The sequence below is a fragment of the Rhamphochromis longiceps genome, linkage group LG9 (assembly GCF_057381845.1).
Source record: "Rhamphochromis longiceps isolate RC_006_pf linkage group LG9, R_longiceps_female_GT1.1, whole genome shotgun sequence".
In the NCBI taxonomy this organism is placed as follows: Eukaryota; Metazoa; Chordata; class Actinopteri; order Cichliformes; family Cichlidae; genus Rhamphochromis; species Rhamphochromis longiceps.
In genome coordinates this window covers 15,744,398-15,764,635 of record NC_140565.1, presented here as the reverse complement: position 1 = coordinate 15,764,635, position 20,238 = coordinate 15,744,398, and the positions used below count along the sequence as shown (strand labels likewise).

Sequence of the window (20,238 nt, the reverse complement as noted above, 5' to 3'; positions counted from 1 at the left end):
CTACCCCTTTATTTTACTGCACTTTATTTCTTAGTCTAATTTTCTCACACCAACAAACACACCTTCGCTTCAGTTAAATAACTATTTTAATCATTTAGAAAAAAACTGCAATTTTGCTCTCCGACTTACATAGCAGAACAAGCCAACCTCTTATATGTTTTATATGGTAAATGGTAAATGGCCTGCATTTGTATAGCGCTTTTCTAGTCCATAGGACCCCAAAGCGCTTTACACTACATTCAGTCATTCACCCATTCACACACACATTCACACACTGGCGATAGCAAGCTACATTGTAGCCACAGCTGCCCTGGGGCGCGCTGACAGAGGCGAGGCTGCCGGACACAGGCGCCACCGTGCCCTCTGACCACCACCAGTAGGCAAACACGGGGTTAGTATATGATCTCCGTAGGCAGGACACTTCCAAACATGATGCGCTTATTAAGCGACAGTTGAAAAGTTCAAATTTTCGCTCATTATACACACTTAATTGCAAATTTAATTTTCATCATTAACTACACAAGGTGAGCCAGAACAGACCAGAATATCATTTGAGATTAAATTAATGACATGCATCCAACGTTTGTAAGATTAAAAAAACCAGTGACAAATTCATTGGTGCCTCACCACACCCCTTGGATAAGTTTTTATCAGTACTCACCAATGAGCTCCTTGTTCCTGATGTCCAAAGCCATATTTCTGAGAGCAGTGGCGACAGCGCACACGACTTTGTCATTGTCTATCCTCAATAATTCCACTAGGATGGGAAGGCCTTTCTCCTTACGGACAGCAGCACGGATGTACACTGACCACTGACAAGAAAACACAAGTGGAAAGAGTTAGTGTTAACAGTGTTCACAGTGTTAACGTCCAACGACCATAAAGAAGGAGTATATTTACATTTAATCTTGCACAGGAGGATTTTAAATAAAAGTTAAACAGAAGAACACCAACAAAATAACAATTAATTAGTACCATGTTAAAAAAACAACAAAAAAAGAGACTGCAATGTGAAATTAGGATAACAGTGTTTTGCTTAATAAAATTGTCATGGGTGCTTTATATGAAATTGTTTACACCCCATAGATTTCCTTTGAGTAAAGTGGTTAGTGTAGGAAAAAAAAGGAAAGAGGCAGAAAGAGCTCAGTGGTCAAATGAGAGATGTTATATTCAGCAACTGACGCATTACGCTGTGTCACAAGTAATATACTGTGAGAGGGAGAATTATATGAACCAACCAGAGGAGTTTTAAGCCTGGAGACCTCTCTATCTTCCCTCAACAACTATCAAGGTACCCTCAAATGGGCCACTCAACCCTGAACAGCTCAAATGCATCTGCCTTATGGGTCAATTGCAGACAATTGGGGAGGTACTGAAACGCCCAAGAATCGGTAGAAGTGGTTGAAGTGTGAGGCTGAAAGTTTCTGTCACTTTTATAATTGATCTTTCCACAGCATGTAAAGGTTAAAACACAGTTCTGTTTACAAACGGTGTTTCTTCATATGATCATTTTAGGAAATATTTTACCCTTGGATTGAAATGATCTTTGGTAAGACTTACGTGGGCAGAGTTTAGTGTGCCAACACTAATTCTTCACAAACTGATAGCAGCTCTAATTTAATTATAAGAATACTGACAATGAAGTTAAAAACACAACAGGAGAAAACAGAACAATACATGCATGTAAACACACACACACACACACACACACACACACACACACACACACACACACACACACACACACACACACACGCACACACGTTCATACAGTTAGGCTCTTGTAAAATAAACGCAACACAAAAAGTAATGAAAATTTGTGTTTGGTTGATTATTTCTTTGTTCTAAGAGTGCTTCTTGGCAATAAGTCTTACACTGTTGGAAAGCTTGTTTATTCTCCCTTAAATGGTGCCACATTTGTAAGAAAAATGCATTTGTGGGTTGAGCAGTAGAGTTGAGCGTGTGGGTTGCACCCATGAAAAATTTGCAGTCTTTTCTGCTTAAAACATTTTACTCTGCTATTGACACTTTCCTGGATTTCCTGTATTGAATGATTAAAGGATGAATAAACACGACACATTGGAAATTTAATAATGTATTCACTTAACAACAGACTAGCACGTGGAAGAACCACACAGAGCCATAACAGCCTTGCACCTCAAACTCATGCTGGTCACCAGTTTGGTTACACACTATTGTGGGATGGCCTCCCATTCTTCAAACAGCATTTGTTGCAAGTCATCCAGCGTGGCTGTGTTGGTCACTCTGGCATGAACGGTGAGCAAAAGCTGATCACATGAGTATTCAGTGGGGTTGAGGTCAGGACTGGAGGCAGGCCATTCCTTCATCTCCACTCCCAAATTCTGGAGGTAGTCTCTTATAAACCACACTCTGTGGGGGCGATCGTCGAGGGTATTCTTGGAAGAGTTCAGTCCCAGACTGCAGCGATATCTTCTCTGCACTTTGACCCTACAATCCAACTGTTGTAGGAAGAATCCTGACTGATCACTGAACATAAAATTCACCCACATGTTCAGGTGTTAGCAACATGCACTGATGTCAGCACATGTTCCCTAAACCAGTGCAATGAAGGGCAGTCATTGCAGGCCTTCTGGCAACCCTATGAGACCAGAGATTGGCAGTGTGCAGTCTGTTCCAGATAGTCTGGGTAGAGAGCTGTCAACCAAATGGTCCTGAGAGACAAGACTACAAATCTGTAGAAGACTGCTTATGTGCTGACGGGGTGAGGAAACAGTCTTCTTGTGGTGTTCTTTTCTTGAGACACCAACTTCACGGCCTGTCTCCAAAATTCCCTGTTATATGGAACTTGGCCTAACTTGAAGATGGCGCTAGGCCTCACTTGAAGCTGCCCTATGGCACAGGTCCCATCCAGATCAGTCAAATGTGGAGTGCTTAGAGCAGACACCAACTGACCGCTGTAGCAGTGTCCTTGCTCACAGGTGCTGACAATCAGGCACCTGTTTGTCAGCACCTGGGTACCACAAGCTCAAAACAAAGAGTCAATAACATCAACTCGGATTTTCAACCGGATTTTCCTTACAAAGTGGCACCATATAAGGGGAAATACACTGGCTTTCCAATAGTATAAGATTTATTGCCAAGAAGCATTGTTACAACAAAGAAAAATCTACCAAATTCAAGTTTCCTTACTTTTTGTGCTGAGTTTCAAACGTGTGATTCCCTTAAGACAACCCACCCCCATCATTTCCTTCTCCTCCTCCACCCTTGATTATTCTAGAGACCCCCTCTTCTATACCTGTCATGCTCCGACTGTCTGTCTACTCTACTGTCGATGGAAATACCAATTCAAAATGAGTTATAAACACATCCCATACACATCTACAGGTCCACTGAAGCATACTCTCACAGTGTCTCCCCTGTCTGTCACTCCCTCTTGAGTTCATATTTTCATAAACTGCATTTTTTGGATCAAATAAATACTTCCATTAAGTTTCTCACATAGTCTATTTATGACCAACAATGTCTGGCGCAGTTTTTATTTTTATTTTTATTTTATTTTATTAAGGTCAAGCTAAGATTATACCCACACACTTTCTGCCTTTTACCCTTATATAAACCTCCCTCAAGGCTACAGCTGCCCCCACCAGTGCTCTCCAATATGACATGACTCATACATTATTACCATTTAGCTGCCTCCGTTGGTTGCCTGTTGTTGAACCCTGGCTCTACTCCCTGTGTGTACAGGTTTGGAGCATTTACATTATTAAAGTAATTACATTCCTACTGAGCAACGTGCAATACTGCATTACATAGAAGACATAAAAACACGAGACCGAATTCAAAATATTTTAAAGTCAGCAGGATGCTGCAGTGAGCAAAAAGATTATTAATTCAAAAGAAAATTACCTTTTTTTTAACCTATGTGGTTATGGAGGCAGAAGACTTTTCATAGGTTTTGCTGCATTTGACTGTGTACAATGAAGCTCTTGGCACCAGGCATGCATATTCACACAGTTTACTTGCACACGTTCAGCTTATACATGCATACTTAAGTATTTTGACCAACATATAATGTGAATGTGCACATTTATCTATGTTTTTTCAGAGCACAAGACCTGTGTACAATTAGTAAAGTGTGTCTCTGCATTCACTGCACAGCCACTGTGTGTTAGGACAAGCTAAATACATCTGCACTTGCAGTTGTATACTCATCTGTGGTTGTATAATTCGACAATTTATATTTGACAAATATAATATAACAAGGCAAACAATTTTGAAAAGCATCTCAAATCTAGCATTACCTTCCAGCTGCCTGCAGCCAGGTTCTGCAGAGCCCCAGCTGCACCCTCTAGAGTGTCAGGATTGGAGCATTCAGACAGCAGGGTGAGGTAGGGCTTGACGATGGTGGGGTGCCACAGCATCTGAACTCCTTTGGGGGGCTCCGCCGTGTCGGGAAAGGGGCCCACGCCATCCCACTGTGAGAGATGAGACAGAGTGAAATAGCTTTTTTTATGTTCATTTATATTCATGAAGAAATACTTTAAGGAAACCGTTAACTCCATTCTCACAATCACATTTTGTTTTACCCTTTAGGAAACTTTTTACTTTATTTAAAACCAAAAAATAGCACCACTTCAGTGTGGTTGAACATTTTAATGACATTTTTCACCAATTCTAGGAGAAATAAGCGACTGTGAAATCGTAGGATGTTCCTTTTTCTGTTCTTCCATGTAAAGCTTACAGTGATTCTATAAAAACCTGCATAAGAAATCTGAATTAACTTGCTTTTGTATCTAAACACATTTTTTATGTCGGAGTGACTGAATTCACACGAGAAAAGCGAAATGCACTGCCCCTGGTACACCCTGACCTATTAGAAAAATTACCGAGACACTGAGTAAATCACTCCTTGTCAGCTTAAGAATCGTGATGGATGGATAAATAGCGATAAAGGTGTTGAAGGGCTTAGATAGAAGGGAGATGCATGATCTGAAACGACAGTGAGAGCTGCAGAAGGAGAAGACACTATGAGAGAATGTCTCACTGCTACATTTGCTTTGAGCAATAAACATAAAGCTTTACAGCTAGCTCTCACTTCATCTTTGTCTTTTTTCATTACAGAGGAGCCTTTCTTGATGTCTGAACTTCTTTGTTGGCTGACATACCCACACCTTTTTCATGTAGGCATACACCAGCATCTTTCTCTCTCGTTTTCTCTTCCTCTTAATTCTCTCTTGCATGTCATTTATATCTTTCCCTGATTTTTCCTCCTTCTAATTCTTCTTCTCTCTCTCTGCCTCTCTCTCCTGATTTCTCTGTCTCTTTCTTGCATGCTTGACCCTTTTTCCTAATTTCTTATTCTGCTTCCGTCCCGCTCTTTCCAGTTCTCAGTTTTTCCTCTCCCTATCGACCTCCTCGGTTTCGCTCTACTGCATCGTCTCCTCTTCTTGTCTCAAGGTAAACCAAGCTAGTGTATATCTTGAAAGAAGCACTGTGGCATGTGTGTGTTTGTGTGCAACTGAGTGTCACTATCTGTTTTTATCTATGTACAGATTCGATAAGAAATCATAAAACTCAAAGCGCAGATTAAAGCACTACACAAAGGAGCATCAGATGATTCACAATAGCCATTCTACATATTTAACACACATATATGTTGCTAAATGCCCTAAAATAGCATTTTAAAATACATTTACTTCAGTATGGTGTTATTAACCTTTTCATCTTGGACTTCCTGTTTTGAGTATTTGCTTATTTGCATCTCTGATGCAAGCTGGATCTCCTCCACTGTGTGAAAATGTTTTATCTTCAACTTAAGTTTTACTTTGGAGAAGAGGAGTGATTTGTGGGGGAATAGAGGGTTCGGTGAATAAGATGAATGAAGAAAAAAGAATGTGTTAGTGTGTCCAAAAACATCTGTGCCAACTTTTCTCCCTGAAATGTGTTTGGATGTTGAAGAAGAACTCCTCGATCACAGCCTTCCCCCTGGGGGAAAAATTCACAGTGCAAAAACCCTGTGAACATCAAGGAATAACAAGCATGCTGGCCCGCTGCCTTGTCTACAGGCTTGAACATATTTGCTTTTTTGAGAAAGTTTGAGGTCCGTGCTAATCCTGCAGTACAAGTGGTCAGACCTGCACTACAATATCAATTCAAATACATCAGAAACCCTGAAAGCAGAGCAGCAATACAATAGGAGAAACCCTTAGCACAATTAAATCAGGTGTGCCTTTTATATATCAGTTATTTAAAATACATTAAAAATGAAGTCATATAGTCAGACTGCTAAATACCTAAAAAAAATGCCAATTACACAAAATATCAACAATTCCAGGAAAACATTTTCCAGTAGTTCATTAGGATTGTTTCGGTCAAGTTCAGGCTCCCTGATCTTCCGATCTTAACTCGTTTTCTCTATCTCTCTCTCTTGGCTTCAACTCTAGACTTTCTCAGTCTGTCAGCCTCCCACTAACTACTATCCCTGCTTCATTTTCATAGGGTTTTATAGTGTATACCTCTGGGGTTTGACCTTTTGCTACTTCCCATTATCTATCCCTCTATTCATCAGTGTGTATTCCCTCCTGGCAGTACTGACTGCTTTGCTTTGATGGTTGAAATTTGGCCTCAAATTCTTTTCAAATTTAGTTTACTAATATTTTCATTTCATTTAAACACAGCTTTGCCAGAGCATTGAATGGATCATCAGTGGTCAGCAACAAATAAAATAGAGACATATTCTTGATATTTAGTTTGGTTTGGGCCTCAAATTCACTTCTGGTCCATCCGGTTAGCTCTGAAAGATGTAAGTAAGGTCTGTGTTTGCATACTTTAGGCCTGTGTCTGTGTTTAGGTATTTAGGAAATTAAGAGAAGCTGAGTGTTGAAGCCTTTAAAGGAAAGTTGAGGTCACAAAGACTCAATTATATATAAAGTTAAAGAGCAGAAATACCTCACACAAGCCAGTTAATTTGAAAAGAAACCAATGCTTTTCAGATAACCTTGAAGAGAAACTGATCTGCATTTAACTGCAGATCCCTGCTGAAAGGGATGTGTGGCAGGTTTCAGACATTCAATTTATTTAAAAAAAAAACTTTTTTAACTTGCTCACATCATCTGATTAGCTCCTATTTTCTGTGTCTTTACCTGGTCAGCTCCCTTCTTTTTCTTCTTCTTCTTGCCCCAGCAACCGGAGCTCTCTCCATCGCGACCATTGGCATCACAAAGCAGGCCATCCAGCTCTTCCAACCCCCCTTGCTGACCATGAGATGTCTCAGCAGCCAGTCGGTATGACAGGTTCCTCAGGATGCAAACACAGTTCTCCACAGTCTGCGAACAGAGCGAGATGGGAGAGATGAAGGCGGAAGAGAAGGTGGGGAGAAATAAGATGAGATCAATAAAGGGAGAGGTTTAAATGGAAAAAAAAAAAGGTTCAGATTGAAGATTTGTGTTTGATGCCATTTAATGAAACATCTCGCTTGAAAACACCGAGCAAACTCAAATTCAAAGAATGGTAATAAAAACCACCCACTCTCTCACTTTTACACTATCAGCCTTCCACCCGCACTCAGGAGCCAGACAGATGGAGAGGGTGAAAGACAGGGAGGGGGGCGGCAAGTGAGAGGAAGAGGGAAAGGAAAGAACAACAATAATCTCACAAGTAATATTCTTCTGCATATTGTTAGCTCTGACTTTGAAATGAGATTAGCAGAAACTCAGGTAAATGAGGAAAAATGACAAACCCAATATATTATATCACACCCCATTAAACATGAAGTTTCGAGGCTCACCCAGTAGCCAGAGAACATGCGTGTACTCTTGAGTCTGAAGGAAAGCCGATTCTCTAATAGTGTATATTGTCTCTTCTTAAGTGTGTGTGTTCTGTTTTGTTTCTTTAACTGATTGTGTGCACTTGCATACGTGTGCGTCGCTGACAAAGGGGAGACATCAAGTCAACAGAGTGGAAATTAACAAAGACAAATCATCAATCTTCACTCAGTCTGACTGTTGGTTTAGACAAAAACAACTAAGGAGTGTAATTGAACACCCTCAAGAGATGCTGCAAACAAAACAATGTCTCACTCCAGTGAGCTGCAGTCATATTTGAAATTCTATTCTCACGTTATTATGGAGCGATGTAGGAGAAGTTACACTTTATTTACAATTTGCTGTGACATTTTGGATTTCGATCTATTATTTCACATTTCTTCCGTACCCTTTTGTTTCTAGGTGCACTGTGCAGGGAAATTAAGTTGACAGGTAAACGGATTCTGTTATATGTCTTGTCAAAGCAGGAAGGTCAGAGGTCAGGGCCAGTTACAGATCAGCACCTCTACACCTGGGTGGGATTTACGGTTCTCTCAGGAACACAGAAGTTATGCACTCCAAACTGTGACAGGAAACTTTTGTAACACCAAAGCTAGAATTCATTGTTCTTGTATTTATGACCTTTATGCACTTTCCAGCCTAGAGTCTTAGAAGCTGGAAGTCCACACATAACAACCATCCAGTAAGCTTCCCTATGCAATGAGACACACTAAATGTAGGCTGTTAAATCTCAATATTATATATTAGCATTATATTGGCTGTGTATGTAGAATGATGGGTCTAGTCTATTCAGTCTTGCACCATCAATTTCAATTAGTGTGTCTGCTAAGTTAATTGACTCCTGGCAGTGTGCTATTATATAGTGGGAAACCTGATTAAATGTCCTTAAAACTTAATTGCTTCTGTGCCTTGTGTAGAGCAGAATGGCAGTAATCTAGAGATTTTCTTTAGTGCTTAAGCTATGTCACATGATATATCTATAGTGGCCACTCCTCAGATCTAATGTTTCTCTGTCCACAGTTATTGAACACGTCACGAGCAGAAGTCCATGTTGAAACAGTTCAAATAGAATCAACACCTATAGCTTTAACAAAGTGTTGCACAGAGGGCAAAAAAACAGAAAACCTATTATACAGGCACAATATAAAACATTAAAAATCAATTTTTAATCATTCACAGGAGGTCAAAACCTCCAGAAATGTAGCATTCAGTGTTAATGTTTGATGTTAACTAAAGGTAATGTGTTGGCTCTATCCTTGCCCAAATCAGCTTTCTTTAACTATTGTGCTGTACGTTGTAGTAATTCAAAGCTAAGTTATAAGAACACGCGCCTGCATTTCAGCAGTGCTGTGGTGACATGGATTATGTGATGGTATATTTATTACACCATCACATCACTGTGAATCCATAACTAAGATCAGTAAAGGCATATCTACCGAACCACAGAGTTTGTAGTTAAAAACAATAACAAGCTATATTACATTGTGCTCTGATTTTCTATCTTTAGTAACAGAAAGTTGAAATATTAACATTTTAATGGAAGTCAAAAGACATTTGGGGATTCAGCATTATTAGTCATGTTTAAATGATTGGTGATAACAACAGTTTTTTTTTTCTATATGTAAATGGTAAATTGTTTTAAAAGTGAAGAGACAATAGCTTCGTTTTATTTAGTCATAGTAACTGTAGATTCTGTGCAGGCCATTGGTTGGACAATTGCTCAATAAGAGAACCCATTCATAGTGTCCAAAGACTTACGTTATGAGATGTTATCAAGCTGCCTAAGATAGCTGACATCGTTCCGGTCTTAAAGAAAAAGACTTACTCTTACAGTGTTGTCTGAACGGCACAGTTATTTACCCCGGCAACAGTGTTGCAACAGGGACAGGTTAGGAAAGACACTGTGCACCTTTATTAATTATTTTCATTTCATCCACTTTCATTCATATTATTCTAGTAAATAAGAGACACTGATCACCCATCAATACAAACACAATAACAGAGTCACCTTGAAGCAATACCTTAATCAACAATATGTTTTTTGTATATGTGGGTTCTTCAGTTACATGCATGGTCCTACTGTGCAGCATCGATCATAATTGCATATTATTATCTTTTATATTTGATGAAATTCCTCATTATTAATGGTTTATAAAATGTAAATTTACAGTTTTGACTTCAACAGTCCCATACAACCATATCTATATCTGCTTATTCTCACGCCCCCTTTACTGTATTATCTGTGTTTGTCACCAAATATTTGCAGATGTTCAAAAAAGGTTTATTAAAGCACAAGGACATCGTGAGCAAACAGAGTGCATCGTGATTAAATTATTTATAAGTTTAAAAATACATACTCTGAAGTAGTAACTTGATTATGTAACTGCAAATTCTACTCTTTGGAGAATAAATATGTAAATGAACGTGTAAGGTCACCGGCCTATTATCTGAAGCTCGAGAGAAATTTGGTCAATGTAGCAAGACAATAATCCAAAGCAGAGGTTTTAAAATGGCCTGGTTAAAGTTGAATCTTATTTAAATGCCTTAGCAGGAATTTAACTCTACAGTCCATGCTTGAAAGAAGCTCTGTGTGACGTGTAATTTAAACAATTCTGCAAAGAAAAGTGAACCAAAATTCCTCTACAGCAAGTTCACCCACTGTAGGTACTAGACATGTTTGGTTGTAGCTGCTGCAGATAAAATAGGCACAGTCAGTTGTGTTTAATGGATAATACTGTTTTAAAGGGGTTATAGTTTCCCTAAGTAAATGTTTGCACTCATGCACTCAACTTTATTTTAAGATCTGAAATGTGTGAAAAATGCACAAATACAAAGGACATTTACAACTTTTGCTGCCAGCCACTTTAAAATTTACGAACATGACCCTGTTATGCTACTTGAACAGTGCCTGCTGTTGTGTCTTATGGGATCAATTTTACCAAAGTAGTCAAAATAAATAGATATATTTTTTAGTATTTCAATGGCAGGCCAAGACTGTTCCAACTCAACAAGCAGATAGGGAGGAAAACATAGTCTGCACAGAGCAGGTGAGAAAGGGAAAGGCAGACAGTGTACCAAATGAGCACATGGCTAATGTGTACCGCTACTGCAACAGCGACCGCTTGGTGGTTTCTCTGCCAATCAGTCTTTGTTACTGTGGTGGCAGCAGTCCTCCTCTGGTGACTGCAGTTAAACAGTGGAGAAGGGCGGGCAGTTAAACAGTGATTAAGGATAGCTATTTAGAAAGGCTGGGAGTCAGGGAGACCTTGAGAAGTCAGCCATCCACAACACTGTTTATGTACAGTAGTATTGACTGGCCCACACGTACTGCCACATGAACACACATACGTACACTGCACGCCAACATGAACATGGCCTCATACAGAAAAATGCAAAGTGAACCTAAACCTACTCAACTTTGACTACTGGCAGAGCTTAACTGGCAGGTAGAAATGTTGCAATACTTTGAATCTGGGCGTTTTAATTTGCCCTAAAGAGTTCATATTGATGAGCTGAACACTTGTTGAAAACTAAAACTTTTCTTCCTTGTGGCTACTGGCAGTGAAAAGAGGTGCAGTCATTTGTTTTGTTTCCTCCTGTGTGCTAAAAAGATTTCTGCAGTTTGTGCCTGTCTGTGATAAAAGGAGGATATGAGACACTTTGTAATTTAGCCTGAAAATGAACAATTTAAGTTACAAACACAAGCTAAGATTTTCAGAGTCGCACCTTGCTGTCGATCTCATTGCTGCCCAGAGAGGTCTGGATAACGTAGAGCAGAGCATCTGTCAGCCCATCACACTCCCTCATCCTTCGTCTCGCCTCCTCACCTGCTGAGCTTACGTTCCTGCAACACACACATGACAACAACTGGTTGGAGAGTGTGCTTTTCTCCGTATATGCTTATGCGTTTGCCAAATACACGGGGAAAGAAAGAGAGCTGATTGAGGAGGGAAGATGAGACAGGATGACAGATGAAAGAAAAAGAAAGCTGGTAATAAGAGCTGTGTAGAGGCAGAGGGAGAGAGAGAGAAACAGATACTGGGGAACCTGGCACTTCTCCCTAAACTAAACAATTGAAAAAGGAGCATTAAAATTCTGGCTACATCTCAATCTATGCCCTGAAGGCTCACTTCAATTTAAAGCACTTGACTTGAGTCCAAAATACGGGAAAGGGAAAAAAGAGCCACTTTAGTCAGACAGTTGGTGGCTGAACTTCACAGCCAACAATCACACCAACGCTGCTTTGATAATTTGACAATATTGTTCAGTATATTATTAGCAGCTTTGCCAATATGATGCACAGAAATAATGAATTGAATTTTGATTGAACTGGAAGTTCAGGTGGGCGTTGGGCTGGATTTGTTTGGGTTTCATCAAGGAACTGCCTGTGATACAGAAACACTTTGTACGAGACAGTGACTCATTTGTCTGCATTAATAAAATAGAAAATGAAACTAAGGTGAGCAGCATGAGCTAAAATTTATATTATACTTGCCTGAAATAATCACTTTAATGCTCAGTTCACACTAAAAAAAAAACAAAAAAAAACAGCACATCACGAAACTTTGACACAATCTAGCAAATGTCCCACATTTTGGCACTCAAGATAAAATCAGATTTAGAAAAGCAGAGAAACAACATGCAAAAACAACAACAACACAAAGACAGACACAAGAACATAATGAAAAAGAAACTGATTTTAGGTGACTCATTATTAGCCACAGACCAAACTGCACAACAATTACATTGCAGTGAGTCACTGCAGTGCAGGCAGATTAATTATGAAGTATAATTTATGTAAATTCAGTATAATAAACTTCTATTAATAACACATACTCCATATCATTTCAGGCCTTCAGCTATACACTAACAGAAAAAAGTTACCAATGCTGACAAATAGTGTTAGAGTCACAATCGGTTTAGCATGTGTGTAGCTGTCTGTCAGTGACAACGTATGAGACAAACATCGATTTCTACTTTCTACTTCTATTTTTGTCTGTGAAGGTTCTCAGTCATCCAGGCCATAGTAGTCTAAAGAGCTTTGAAAGAAAAGCGTCTGGACTCTTCCCATAGAGCCCTATGGGAGTGTCATGGACCCCCTATTGATCCTCTGTCTAATCACACAAGCCAAGGTGTGAAAAAGGTCACAATCAGCCAAGGTTTTGGGTGAACCCACTGTAAAACCTAGCCCCATCATATCATGTGATTTAGGCTACGTCCACACTAGCCTGGTTAGATTTGAAAACAGCGTTTTCTTCTGAAAACGCTTCGCGTCCACACTAGAGTTTTCAGTTGTTTTCACAGAGTTGCTCGTCCACATTGAAACGTCCGAAAATGCTTACGTTCCACTACTGCGCATGCGTGAAACGAATTTCTGTCTGCCGCTTATTTACTTTCCAGCTCTTTCAAAAGTCGCGGCAAAATGTCGAGGAAAAGCACAGAGTTTTTTAAATAGACTAATAATGAGGTGGAGTTGTTGCTGCGAGTAACACAAAAGTACAAAGTTGCAAAAGCGAGTGAGAGTTAAAGAATTTGAAGAAAAGCTATCTGGAGCTTGTACAGACTGATATTAATCTTTAATAGGGCTGTCAAAATTGAGAGCAAACAAAACAACTGCTGTATAATGCCCTCCGCTATCTTAGTTTAATTGGTCACATGACTGCATCATATGACTAATATGCGTCATCGTTTTAGAAAGTGTTTTTGCTGTCCACACTGCGACGCGAAAGCACCGTTTTCAAATGTATGCATTTTCGAGAGCGTTTTGAAAACGCTGCATTTTCCATGAGTGAAAACGCCGTCTCAGTGTGGACGGGAGGCTAAAACGGAGAGAAAACGATGCACTTTTAAACAAAAACGCATTAGTGTGGACGTAGCCTTAATGAGGTCAGAAGGCCCAGGATGTAAGTGGGGATCTCAAAACTGGATTATAGATGGCAGACAGTTGGTCGTTCACAGTGGATATAGATGTCTTCTTTCACTCCTCTTTCAAACCATCTTTCTTCTCTGTCCAAAATGTCAACATTGGCATCCTTGCAGGAGTGACCCTTGTCCTTAAGATGCAGGTGAAGAGCTGTTACAATGAAACCATTTGAATATTGGCTTCTGTGTTTCTTCACTATAGCACACTTGCAAACAGACCCAGAAATGACTCTAAAAGAAAAGCTATGGAATATTTAAAGCACCTTTAATGCACCTGCACAGTTTTCCAGCCACAGCTAATCAACAAAAAAGAATGTGCTATTAAGTAAAATGACCTGTATTTGTATAGTGCTTTACTTAGTCCCTAAGGACTCCAAAGTGCTTTACACGTTCAGTCATCCACCCATTCACACACTGGTGATGGCAAGCTACATTGTACCCACAGCCACCCTGGGGCGCACTGACAGAGGCCACCGGGCCCTCTGACCACCACCAGCAGGCAACGGGTGAAGTGTCTTGCCCAAGGACACAACGACCGAGACTGTCCGAGTCAGGGGTCAAACCGGCAACCTTCTGATTACAAGACCAACTGCCAACTCTTGAGCCACGATCACCCCAAGTACCCAAAGAGTTAGATGCAGATTTGATAGGCAAACCCAGAAACTACAACTCAACTCAAAAAAACCTTTTGTGGAAGTCCTTCAAAGATTAAAGAGTGTGAACGCCACCAGTTACATACACTTGTGCAAGGTAACAGGTCACACATTTTCTGTAACTATATACAGTGGGGCAAAAAAGTATTTAGTCAGCCACCGATTGTGCAAGTTCCCCCACTTAAAATGATGACAGAGGTCAGTAATTTGCACCAGAGGTACACTTCAACTGTGAGAGACAGAATGTGAAAAAAAAATCCATGAATTCACATGGTAGGATTTGTAAAGAATTTATTCGTAAATTAGGGTGGAAAATAAGTATTTGGTCACCTCAAACAAGGAAAATCTCTGGCTCTCACAGACCTGTAACGTCTTCTGTAAGAAGCTTTTCTGTCCCCCACTCGTTACCTGTATGAATGGCACCTGTTTGAACTCATCATCTGTATAAAAGACACCTGTCCACAGCCTCAAACAGTCAGACTCCAAACTCCGCCATGGCCAAGACCAAAGAGCTTTCGAAGGACACCAGGAAAAGTATTGTAGACCTGCACCAGACTGGGAAGAGTGAATCTACAATAGGCAAGCAGCTTGGTGTGAAAAAAATCAACTGTGGGAGCAATCATCAGAAAATGGAAGACATACAAGACCACTGATAATCTCCCTCGATCTGGGGCTCCACGCAAGATCTCATCCCGTGGGGTCAAAATGATCATGAGAACGGTGAGCAAAGATCCCAGAACCACACGGGGGGACCTGGTGAATGACCTGCAGAGAGCTGGGACCAAAGTAACAAAGGTCACCATCAGTAACACACTACAACGGCAGGGAATCAAATCCCGCAGTGCCAGACGTGTTCCGCTGCTGAAGCCAGTGCATGTCCAGGCCCGTCTGAAGTTTGCCAGAGAGCACATGGATGATACAGCAGAGGATTGGGAGAATGTCATGTGGTCAGATGAAACCAAAGTAGAACTTTTTGGTATTAACTCAACTCGTCATGTTTGGAGGAAGAAGAATACTGAGTTGCATCCCAAGAACACCATACCTACTGTGAAGCATGGGGGTAGAAACATCATGCTATGGGGCTGTTTTTCTGCCAAGGGGACAGGACGACTGATCCGTGTTAAGGACAGAATGAATGGGGCCATGTATGGTGAGATTTTGAGCCAAAACCTCCTTCCATCAGTGAGAACTTTGAAGATGAAACGAGGCTGGGTCTTCCAACACGACAATGATCCAAAACACACCGCCCGGGCAACAAAGGAGTGGCTCCGTAAGAAGCATTTGAAAGTCCTGGAGTGGCCTAGCCAGTCTCCAGACCTCAACCCCATAGAAAATCTGTGGCGGGAGTTGAAAGTCCGTGTTGCTCGGCGACAGCCCCAAAACATCACTGCTCTCGAGAAGATCTGCATGGAGGAATGGGCCAAAATACCAGCTACTGTGTGTGCAAACCTGGTAAAGACCTATAGTAAACGTTTGACCTCTGTTATTGCCAACAAAGGTTATGTTACAAAGTATTGACTTGTATTTTTGTTATTGACCAAATACTTATTTTCCACCCTGATTTAAGAATAAATTCTTTACAAATCCTACCATGTGGATTCATGGATTTTTTTTTCACATTCTGTCTCTCACAGTTGAAGTGTACCTCTGGTGCAAATTACTGACCTCTGTCATCATTTTAGGTGGGGGAACTTGCACAATCGGTGGCTGACTAAATACTTTTTTGCCCCACTGTAGCACTTTATAGAGGATGTACTATGTGGGCTCAGACAACTGGTGAAGGAGCGAGACGAAAAACAAACAAAACAAACATTAAAGAGTGGTGACACCAGTTTAAATATCATTCTTTTAAATCTGAAATGTCAGAAACGAAATGAGACAATACCTTTGTATAGTTTGAACTTCTTCAAGTTCATCTATCATAGTGCCATAATAAAGAGATCACTAGTCTAGGGAATGAGATCTTTCAAATATTGCACTGATGAGAAAAGGAGAAAAGAAAGGGAAAGACACAAGAACTCAATTAAAACTTCACGTTCACGGCTCCCTGCTTCCAAGAGAAGGTCAAGTCATTTTCACCCTCTTTGAATGCTAATGGGCAAACAAGCACACGATGGAAATGCCGCTTAACGGAGAACTATTCTCTGTCAAGTTGATATAAAACAACATAACAGTGAAAACACTTCACCTTGACTAATGTTTAAGCAGCAAAGACAGGCGGAAGGTGGGTGAGAAAGAGGGAGGGTGAATTATTTACTGCTTTAACACCGGCTTTAGCCTTGAATATGTCGACTTCTACAGAGATTTGCATCATGTTCTTTTATATGATGCCTCGTCATGAGTGGAAGAGACGACACTTAGCAATGCAACATGAATGTTTTATTGAGAGCTTTTATAATATTAGGTTTTTAGCCTGCATACATATATAATACAAAGGTAGATGCTTAAGCAAGCAATGATATGCGATCACACGTTTTCATAAGCCCGTCACACTCCCTCATCCTTAAGCCAGTAGCATCTAATGATGGACCCTCAACTATACAATATTTTGGCTTTGCAATTATAAATGACACATTTTTCATGATGTTCAAGAGGTCGTCAGGAAGGAAGCGCTAACTAACGATTTCCAGGAAAATAAAGCAAATGTTACTCTTCACATTTCAGTTTCTTCTGGGTACACTGCCAACATCATTCCATATTTACCTTGCCATGTTTACAGCTGTGCGCAGCTGAGTGAAAAAAGAAGCTCTTAAAGGCTAGACCATAAAAAAGAAGTTTCCCACATTTTTGTAGTTTATGAAATACTAAGATGATCAGACCAGACTGTCATTTTTATAAGTATACGGTTATCTCCTATATACTTTGCTTAATAGCATTTGTATGTCTGCTATTTAAAGGCCTTTGCACATGGATGGGTTCAAGTATGTGTGTAGTTTGTGTGTAACTCTCTGCATTTGTGTTATGTGCACATGTGCCTGTTAATCTAGTGGTAATGAAGCATGACGTATTGCACCATTCTGCAACACACCTCTTCTTAGATATAATTTAGTGAGACAACAGTGAGGTCAGAATTTCTTCAGCAGAAAAAAAGCATTTTATTAAATAATAGTTTGATAGATTAGATTTAAACCAACTTGTTTGTTTTAACCAGTTTCATAGGGACGCTGGTAACATAATATATGTACATGTGCATTACAAACGGTAAAACCCTTTGCATGAGCTTCAGAAAACACTAAAGTGAAAGAAAAGGTTTTCTATTACGTGTGTGTGTGTGTGTGTGTGTGTGTGTGTGTGTGTGTGTGTGTGTGTGTGTGTGTGTGTGTGTGTCTGCTTAAATTTAACCAGTAATCTCTACTATTTAGTGAGTCCATTACAGGTTTACAGTTCATCCTATCTGATGTCACTCCTCATTAATTTAGCCTAACTCATTAGCCTGCATCATTAAATAATTACCTACTGAGCAAAAAGACACAGAACTTGATTAAGCATCCCATTCAAACTGTTAGCTGCAGTGAAGTAACAGCGTAGTTCGTTTAGTGGCAGTGCCAAACAAGCACGACATTTGACTACTGCAGCTCAAAATATTTGGAAAAACTCATCGTTTGCTGGTTCTAGTTACGGCAACATTTCCATTAAATGGTAAAGTTCAATCAGTTCTCTCTTCCTTCCAGTAAACAGTTTTTGTGGGGAGAATCACGCAGAGAAGTTTTGACATATTAATATGATTTCTGGGAATCAAATTTAGAAAAACAAATAAAGAAAAAAAGATTGAATGTCAAAATAGTAAAAGCAGAGAAAGGCATGCATATATTTTTATTTTTTATCAAATTCCAACAAAAACAAGGGAATGAATAAACTGAAAAAGAAAACAATGAATTACGTTCATGACAGTTAATTAAAGGGGATCAAATAGAAGATGTACCAAGCACACCTAATTAACCGTAGATCCCAGAAATCCTTCAAAATCCAAAGAAAACTGTGGCGTGGGTGTGAATGTGATTGTGACTCTTTATATGTTCATAGTGACAGTCGGAGTGAAGGAGAGCGGCCGTGACAGCGGAGCACGAGTGTCTGTGTCCCATTGTAAAACCACAGTAAAACCAGAGGTCAAAATAAAGAAATGCTGTCACCACGCCCGTGTCTTGTACGTGTGTAAAGGGTCCAACTTCACAAAAACATTTAGGGTATTAGAGCAAAAGACTCGAGTATAATTAAATGTTTCTATTACAACTCAACAAGAAATATATAAGAAATTCATAAACTGTTAAGTTCCTGGTTTCTGCTGTTGGTGTCTAATAAAGGCATAAAAATACAACACATATTTCCACAGCCAACTGGGTAAAACAACTTACAGTTAACTTATGCACACTGTTTACTGGTCGGCATGCAGTTTTTTAACACCCTGTCACACAGCTTTATCTTTAAAGCACTAGGCAGTCGATTTTCTACAAAATTAAAATACAGAATTTGAATATAATATTGCTCTAGTTTGTCAGTGTATGCATATAGCCACCATTAAAAGTGTTGATTAGCTTATATACAACGCTAAACAATTCATTATTATTTTCTGAAAAAGTAGCATCCATGTGTACGTGAGAAAAATTTCACTAACAAGCTTCCTGCTGTCTGCAGACGCTGGTTTGACAACTATTAAAATATTGCCAGTTGGACATGTTTTCCACCAATTGCACTGTTTTAAAAACACAAGGACACTTATACATTTTTAATTTGACATTGATTTTCTACTACAGGGTGCAACGGCGTACCTCGGCAAACAATCTGATAGTCACTGATCGTAACACGAATCCCTTTTCTTTTCTTTTTAGTTGTTATAAAATTGGTGCAACATTCATGGGATTTACATGGACACGAGTGAATCCGAAGACAGATGGTCTTCTAATGTTGCTCAAGGAACAAATGACTACTGAGTGACTTTGTCTCAAACAGCTGGTGTGTGGTGGCTCTGCATAAATGTCTGTCCATGTGTGTATGTGTGTCATTGAGGGCACAGGCAGCAGAGGGTTCATCACCAGATGGAACACATGCAAACAAACCTATTAATACCCATAAAATAAATATGGAAACAAACTCTTTCGTGACCACGCATTTAATTCTCGATCAACCAAAAATCAGTCCTTTCCTCTACGCACATCTGTGGGTGTCTGAATGGAAACGAGCTGAAAGCATTCACGAATAGAACAAAAACATGCAAACGCATACAAAGGGTGTGTGTAAGGCACCAGGTAGTTGTTTTCTTTTCTTGCTTGGCTACAAACCAGCAACCTGAAGGGAGTTAAACAGCCTCTGAACGGAGGAGAAGACCTTGTGTCTGGCTTGATAACACCGTAACAAGATGGAAAACAGTGCTGGGCTGTGAAGGATTTGCCAAAGTGGACAGTCTGATTGATTACAACAAGCATACTTTTTCACACACTGATTGCCAAAGGTAATAATTGCAAAAAGAGCTTTAAAATAGTGTGCAAAATTCTGGTGTAGGCGACCAAGAATCCTCTCAGCTAGTCTGATTGCACACGCGGCGTCATGCATGGAGCCAAAAACAAATATGCAGAAATGCACACATTCATGCACACCAGAAATACAGCTGTGTGTGTGTTTTTTTTCTTTATAGTGGAAACAAATTAGCATTTACATACACATACACACTTGAGCATATACTGTACATGCAACACCAATAAGTACACATAGAAATATGGACTCTCATGCGCCTACACAGCCACACAAACACACACATCAAGGAGATAATAAGAGGGGTGAGAGGTCTGAAATTGAGCTGCAGGTACACTGGGACCTGAACACTGTGGTCTTATGTCACTTTAACCCTCTGAAAAGATGGTGAG

At 39.9% G+C, this 20,238-nt stretch overlaps 1 protein-coding gene across 1 annotated transcript in view; it reads right to left on the bottom strand.

Annotated features, from left to right (window-relative positions):
- The window catches only part of ctnnd2a (catenin (cadherin-associated protein), delta 2a), a 285,195-nt gene that overhangs the window by 40,989 nt on the left and 223,968 nt on the right, over positions 1-20,238 (bottom strand). The window contains exons 16-19 of the mRNA XM_085418472.1: positions 11,532-11,649; positions 7,125-7,307; positions 4,284-4,457; positions 662-812 (exon numbers count right to left, since the gene is read on the bottom strand). Of these exons, the coding sequence (XP_085274598.1) occupies positions 662-812; positions 4,284-4,457; positions 7,125-7,307; positions 11,532-11,649 (626 nt within the window). The remainder of the gene's footprint in view (positions 1-661; positions 813-4,283; positions 4,458-7,124; positions 7,308-11,531; positions 11,650-20,238) is intronic.